General features: G+C 41.1%; 1 protein-coding gene across 1 annotated transcript; it reads right to left on the minus strand.

The window, feature by feature from the left end:
• Positions 1-1,587: 1,587 nt before the first annotated feature.
• cacng3a (calcium channel, voltage-dependent, gamma subunit 3a) lies at positions 1,588-7,228 on the minus strand. The gene is made up of 4 exons (XM_061087218.1): positions 7,021-7,228; positions 3,564-3,647; positions 2,600-2,740; positions 1,588-2,159 (listed from the first exon to the last, which is right to left on the minus strand). Exons 1-4 carry the CDS (start codon positions 7,226-7,228, stop codon positions 1,588-1,590), a joined length of 1,005 nt encoding a protein of 334 aa, XP_060943201.1.
• Positions 7,229-7,948: the final 720 nt, after the last annotated feature.

Consider the following 7,948-nt stretch of genomic DNA (forward strand, 5'->3'; position numbering starts at 1 on the left):
AATGCAGTGTTGAAATGGGGACACATGATACGCTCAATCTAAATTTTCTTTGAGACTTTGAACAAACAGGTGAACGGCTCTTTGTGCAGCAGCGGGGGAGCAGCTTCAGGATTCTGCGGAGCGATTCCAGCAGCAGGTCTTTATTTGCTGCGGCTCGGTTACTGCAGGTCACTTTTACCGTTTCAGGAAGAAAAGCTGCAACGAGCGTCACCACAGGCCAAACAAACAGGCAGCTGTGGAGCGGGCAGTGCACTCGTCATGATGATGCACCATGACCTCCCCAGTCGCCAGATCTGAATCCAACAGACAATGTTCGCCTGAATGATGCTGCTGCCATGGCAACACACCGGGTTTCTCAGTCCGTCTGCTGCCTGCTGCCATCGTCACTAATACAGATTGCTCATGCACGTTCACACACACTAAGGCAGTTAAGTGTTTGTGCCTCCGCTTACATGTTTGTACTTGGCTCAGACATTTTCTCCTGTTCCCTCCTCACGCAGACACAAGAGAGGAGCGCTGTATGACACAACAGAAAAAAACAACACAACACCTGGAACCACATTTGTCTCCTTCTGAAGCATACTTTGAGAGATGCTGTTGATTATTCAGCTTTATTTGATGTAAACAGAGACTCGATGGCACAACCACAGGGGAACGACCTTCTGCATGCTCAGATGCTCACGCAAAACAACACAATGGCACGCAAACACAGTGAGAGACAGAGAGAGGGTTTTAATGCATTAAATGGGCTTTCGATTTTGTGCCTGGGTCCACAGAAGCAGGACAGGAACAGGACAGTTACGTCACTCCTACGTGTGTGTGTTCATTTTCAGTTTATTCTTAATTTTCTGGTTGCTGCTCGTCTCTGTCTCTCTCTGTGTGACCGTGTCTCACACCACATACTTGTTTTACAATTTCACACTCGTTCGCACTCACTACAGATGTAGAAACTGCAATATCGAAGCAAAAAATATAGAGCACAAAGGTATGTGTGGATTTCTAGGAATGGGTCAGCGAAAAATCCATTTTTGGAGCAGATCCAGGATTTTTTTAAATTCTATTTGAACATTGCGAGATAGGATTTAAAATAAAATAATTTTCATGGATCTTGATTTTTTTTTTTAAATCAGGCACATTAAGGGGACTGATATCTATGAGTGAGGAAATTTGGTGCTGCTTGAGACAGCTGTTGGTTCTTGGCGGAGGTCTGTGCTTTGCTGCGTCCCTTTCTAGTTTAATAATCATTCTCTGACTCCAGAATCGCTATCATAAGAATTTGCTGAATTCATTTATTTTATAAAATTGTAAACTGACTCTCGTTGGAGTTTTGCCCTGTTGACAAAACAAATAATTTAGAGATGTCACGTTGGGCTCTGGGAAAAGATGTTTCGACAGTTCTTTGACATTTCATAGACCAAACAATGAATCAAGAAATCAACAGACTAGTCGACGCACCCTCTACTTCGATATCCAAAGTCTTTCTTCTTGCTGAACTTAAGAGGTGAGGATTTCCTCAAAGTCAATGTTCTCCCCTCATTTAAGTTGTGTTTCATCACTGTACATGTCCCTCCTGCAGTAAAAGTCCGCTCACACAGGCGTGGTCCTTCTGTTGGCAGCACAGTTTCCAGGCAGCATCTCTGTGTTGTTGTGAGAAGCAACATGGTTCAAATCATCCACAGCCATGTCAAACTTTCCGTCATTGAGCGGAGAGGTTAGCGTGTAGAGCATGAATTCTGAGTCCACTGTCATTGGTGTAGGCAAACCCGCCATGCCGGCGACCTTGGATTCGGCAGAGAGGGACGGCTCTCGCTCCTGCACCATGGACGCCCTGAAGGACTGCATGGTCAAGTCCGCTGCGCTGTGGTTGCTCCTGTAGCTACATCGGCGGGAGCGGTTCTGGTACAAGCGGTGGCGGTAGTAAGACGAGCTGCGGGAGATGGGCGGCTTTATGAGGGAAGGCCGGCCTTTCGTGCGCAGCTGCCTGTGTCTCTCTATGAACACGTGCACTGCCAGGACGCCCACCATCTCAGCCAGCACGAAGGACAGAGCGCCAAAGTAAAACGACCAGCCGTACGAGTAGCTCTTCTTGTTGTCGCTCTGGCTGGGGTCACCTGAGTTGGACGATATGTACACGATGATGCCGATGATGTTACTGAGACCTGGAAGAGTTCAGAGGGAGTCACATCACGACAATTCAAAGACAGACAATAAGAAAATACACACCGTCAAAATAAAATAAGACAAATTCTCCTCCTGCTAAAAAGATTGTGTCATGAATTTAAGAAAGTCTCAGAGATCAGATCATACACCATCCTGGTTCATACATATGTGTCAGACAAAGAGGCTGATGCAAAACAACAATTAATACATAGGAGGGTACAATGGGTTTGCTATAGGTCAAAGGTCAACTATTAGTTTTAAATGCAAAGGGAGTGGTCATCCACGTGAATCCTTGGGTTTTGTCAACCCGTCCATCCATACTCTCCTCACTCATAAAAGGGTCTTTGTTGCTCACAGATACAACCAAAACGATGACGTCTTATCAGAGGATGAACATAAGGCAGGAATGGGTGTTTTGTTATGAGCGTTTGTTTCTGACCTGCAGAGACAAAGAGTATACCCGCGCAGAGGATAACGTTGTAGCGCGACTTGTAGAACTCACTGGCAGCTACACACACGCCTCCAAGAAATAACAATCCCACGCTGAGGATGGGGAAGAGGCTGGACGCTCGGACGCATCCTGGAGAGGAGAGGAGAGGAGAGAGGATAATGAAATGAGGTCTGTTGAAGTGGTTTTATACCAAGGCCGCTGTAAACTCTGAATTCTGGTGTGTGGATTAACTTGTAGTGACCGGACAGTTTAACTGGAAACCTATGATGCCAGTGTTTGCTTGCTTTTCTAAATATTTGCACCACATTTAAAGACGGCAGCAGCTTGAGCCAGAACTCAACAACCACAAAAATTATATATAGCTTCTAAGTGAGAATCATTTCAATGTAATTTCAAATATGTATATTTTGTCAAGTCAACAATTATTTTTGTTAAATTCAAAACAATAGGAAGCAATGACAGATTACCACATTTTGCAAAGAGGACATGTGCCCAGGGTCCTGATGAGGCCTTATGGTTTTAAGATTTATTATTGGGATATTTTTTTTTGTGTTAAATGTTTGTATTTTTTTAATATTGGAATAAATGTGATTTTGAAAATGTTGAATGATGAATAGTTCAGTTTTTTTGTAAATAAGTAGATTAAATAATTTAATGTCAGAATGAACACATTATAAAACTGTATTTGACTGCAAATATCCAGGAATGAAAATTAACTTAGCAACAGGATGACGCAGCGACAACTGAACATGCCGTCGCTCACAGGCATTGAATCAGAACCTGTCCGGGGGTTTGAACTCCGATGACTTGACTGCAGGTTTGCGTGGTGTAATGTGGCTCTGTACAAGATTTAAGTTTGAAGGTTGCCCGAGGACACATGAAGGGCACATATTTGCGTGTGTGGGTAGGGGTCTAACAGACCTCCGAGCTGTTGTGTGCATGTGTTACCCACGTAGTAAATACTCTGCAGCATCCTGCTCATAGTCTGCGTCTTCAGCAAAGTGATCAATGTCTGCGCAAACCCCCCGAAATGTCCCTGCAGAAAACGCAAAGAAATGAAATTACAATCGATTATAATATATATATACATTACATTACAGCACACACACATATATATATATACATATAAATAACATTATATCACTATTCATGTAAAGGTTCTGATGTATTTTAATGTTGATTTTCTTTCTGTCAGTGCTGGTGATTCCTGCTCTGTGTGACCTTTGGCCCTGTGTTGCCTTCCAACACGGCCACACAGGGATTTATTGATAAATATGTTCCTATGTGCAGTGCCAATTGAATAGTATTGATGATTTGACTCAGTCGCCACGGTTACCGCAACATGGCCAATTCAGCAGTTACAATTCGGCCACAGTGAACAGGTCATAGAGAAGCAGAGTGACTGACGAAGCACTTCACTGTTTTTCAAGTTATTGTGACAACAAATGAGGTCACGTGTGAGAACAGGAGCTATAGATCATTTCTCAGCATCTGCAGCTTTGTGCCGTAAATATCATTTAGTTGTTGCATGATAATGACGCAGCTTCACAGTAACAGTAATTCCTCTACATGTCAGGATTAAATCTTTTGTCTGTCCACTGTTGTTCTTATTTTGTATCTACATCTCTATCTGTTGTTCACTATTTATTATTTTATCACTTAATAAAAAGATCTATGGAATAATAGAACAATTTCATTGCCTTCGATATGTACTTTTTATTTTCATAATTTAGCTTCCCATTTCCCTACCTGTCTGCCTGAAGTTGGCTTTTTGTGATGCAAACTGATGGACACACACACACACACCCACACACACATACGTTTGTTCAGCTGTCTTAGTGAGGACACTCACCGGCATAATGCATTCTCCGGCCCATTCCCCGAACACTAACCATCCAAACAAAATGCCTAATCCTCAAGCATACCTAAACCTCATTCTAACCCTAACTGTAAAACCACGTCTTAACCCTCAAACATTCCTTTAAAAGGGGGGTTTAAAGTGAGGACCGTCCAAAATGTCCTCACTTTCCCAAAATGTCCCTTCGTTGGTTGTAGATACTGGTCCTCACAAAGATAGCTGTACAAGAGCACACACACACACAGCGTTTGGGGGCATCGATGTCCTCTGAATGTTTTCATATCTCTCCATTAAACCATTTTGGAGCTGACAGACAGATGAAGAGGTTGAGAGGAATAGAGGGATGAAAAGGAAGTGAATGAGGCAGAAATAAAAGAAGAGCTGAACAGTTCCTAAAATTAGCAGAGCTAAACAAACAGGGGATGTAGGGTGAGAGAGAGGGGCTATTAAAAAGCAATGAATAATTCAAAATGTCATTACATGTACGGAACGTAAACTCCTCTCTGTCCCTCCCACCCAAGATGCACCTTCATAAATATTGTCATCATCAAAAATATTAAGCTCATATATGGGATGTGCTGATGGACACTAGTTTTGCTCAAATCATTTGCTTAACAAATCCAATTTTCCCCTCAGCATAAAGAGTTAAAAATTAAAAATATGGTCACAAATCAGTTTCAACTCCCACTTTTGGCTCTTGGTTTAAATCATTTCCCATATATCAACTGTCTGTTTGGTGTAGGTCACTTTATTTTAAGTGCACTTGTGACACACTTTGAAAATCTGTTCGCATTATCGGATAAAATGTTTTAACTTTTTTACTTATTAACAACAAAACTACAAAACGTTTAAGTTCATCTGGGATTGTACCTGTAAAATCAACTATTTCTATCAGTCTGGGGATGTTGGAGGTGAAATGTAACTAAATACATTTACTGTATTGAGCTGCTTTAATTATATGAGTATTTCCATACTTTATACGTGGTATTTCATACCATTTCATTATTTTCAATATAAAATACTGTAGCCTACATGTATATATTGGACGAAAATATTGTGTTTAACTCGACCACATGTATTCATTGGTTCCATAAAAAAATGCAAAAAGCCTTTTTTCTTCTAATCAATGTAATAAATATTGTAGTTTTGTTGATGTGTTCAGTTACACATCAACTGCACTTCCGTCCTGCAGAGGAATCCTTAATAGGTTCTTTGGTTGTGTTTCCTGACTCTTGTTGAGGTTGATAACAAAGGATGTCGCACCTTGTTAAACCCAATGAGACACAATGTAATTTGTGAATATGGGCTATACAAGTAAAATTTGATTGATTGATTGCTTTTTTAAATATGACCTGTTGCTATTTCTAATATATATATATATATCCAACATCTACAAATGAAATGAAACTAATGCAGTGATGTACTTGTGACAGTAGCTGTTTTTCTGCATCAAAACTTTTGAAACTTTCACTACATTTAGCAAATAATCATTACACGTAGCCTACTTGTGTATATTTACTTCCTTGAGGGTACTTAAGTATTATTTCCTTGCCATTTGTATTGCATGTTCATCAATTACTTATTGATGTCGGTTTTCTGACTGTCCTCTTTGCTGCTGCAACATAGTGTAACACGGAGAACCCCCCATCCCCCTTTCTGAAACTAATAAAGGATGAACTCATCTTATAATGTATTTGTCTCTAATGATCTGAATGGTTGCAGTATAAACCTTTTCCCTAAATAGTGTTACAACTTCCTAAACTCGGATGTGGTCATTGAAACACAGGGTGCTCTCTCCCATATTTAAATATATCACTTCTAATATTTTACATTATGATTACAGCGTATAGTTAAGCCTACTACTTTATCAACCACTCTAAAGACATGAAGTTACATTCCTCTCTTGTGGAGATAAAGGGTATATTGTGCCCGTGAGACTTTTGTGTCTTTATTAATATCAAGTATTAAGTATGACATTAATATTGATATGATATAACCTGACAAGCAGTGGTGGGAAGTAACGAGGTAGAAATACTTTGTTTCCGTACTTAAGTAGATTTTTCACATATCTGTACTTTACTTTCTACTTCTTACATTCTCAAACTGGCTCGTTACTTGAGCAGCAGAGGTTGGTTCTCTCTCTCTCTCTCTCATCTAGGGTTCAACATTTTTACATTATATACATTATATTCATATTGTTGTAAAAAAAATTCAGTCAGTTGAGATAAATCTTGAGGAGTAACATTTTGGTTTGTTTTGTGTCTGAATAGGCCTACTATAAAAAGCACTTTGCATTTTTAATTTTGGAACTTGTACTTTTACTTTTGATACTTAAGTACATTTCAACACCAGATACTTTTGATACTTAAGTACTTTTAATATGAGCTACTTTAAGACTTTTACTCAAGTCATTTTCTGACGGGTGACTTCTACTTTTACCGAAGTCACTTTCAGGTAAGATATCTGTACTTTTACTCTAGTATGGCTTTCAAGTACTTTATACACCACTGCTGACAAGTATCTTTCCCACAGGATCAGTGCGTATATCTACCCTCAGTGCAGCAGGTCCTCCACAGGCCGGAGTGCGTCAGGACCTCCTCCTTGCGGATGGTCTCGTTTTCGTTCTGGCTCTTGGAGCGACACATCCCGCGGGAGTAGAGCCAGTAGTCCGTGCCCACTGCGATGGTCATGAGGCTGAAGGCGCAGAACGCCCCCGCCGTGGTCAGCAGCATCATCATGCCCCGGTTACACAGCTTCATGTCGGACTGAGTCCTCCAGAGCAGCAGGGGCTCAGAAACTGCTGCAAACTTCCCCCCGGTGTCTGAACTCTGCTGCAGAGGAAGCAAACTCTGTGCACATCTTCTGCAACATGCACTAAATTGGCATGGAGTGGAAAACTGTGCCTGGTTCGTTACGGGTCATTTTACCCTTGGGAGCTTCGTGCGTAAAGGCGCAGAGCTGCTGGGATGTTTCCATGTGAGTGGATGTGGATGATGGGTCGAAAATCACAGAGGAAAAAAATCACAGAGGAGACGACCCGAGGAGCGAAAAGTGGAGAAAAAGTAACATTCCGTTAAAACAAAAAGTTTGGAGAGGACAGAGAACAGACAGCAGCTGCGCTCCTCTTCATACCATCTAGTTCAATGTGGATCAACTCTGACTGACAGCAGCTGAGGGATGACCCCGCCCTGTGAGAGTGTGTGTGTGTGTTTGTGTGTGTGTGTGTGTGTGTGTGTGTGTGTGTGTGTGTGTGTGTGTGTGTGTGTGTATGGCCTACAGCTGGATCAGTGTTGTCCACCAGTTCATCAGCAGCACAGTAGTTTCCATGTGCACTGAAGTGACCAGAAAAATAGAAACACTTGAAGATTAGACTAAACACACACATACAGGCAGGAGTGAAATAAGTATTTAAAATGTTTACACAAAGTAAACGATGCAAAATTATTTTTTGGAAATAAAATTATTCTTAAAAGTCAACA

The sequence above is a fragment of the Limanda limanda genome, chromosome 2 (assembly GCF_963576545.1).
Source record: "Limanda limanda chromosome 2, fLimLim1.1, whole genome shotgun sequence".
Lineage (NCBI taxonomy): Eukaryota > Metazoa > Chordata > Actinopteri > Pleuronectiformes > Pleuronectidae > Limanda > Limanda limanda.

Excerpts from the sequence above, each read along its gene's own strand:
- cacng3a (XM_061087218.1), bottom strand. The coding sequence starts at position 7,228 with ATGAAGCTGTGTAACCGGGGCATGATGATGCTGCTGACCACGGCGGGG. Across the intron at positions 3,648-7,020 it reads GAGGACCTGCTGCACTGAGG|GGACATTTCGGGGGGTTTGC; the intron begins GTAGATATACGC and ends CGTTTTCTGCAG. Across the intron at positions 2,741-3,563 it reads TGCTGCAGAGTATTTACTAC|GATGCGTCCGAGCGTCCAGC; the intron begins GTGGGTAACACA and ends TCTCCTCTCCAG.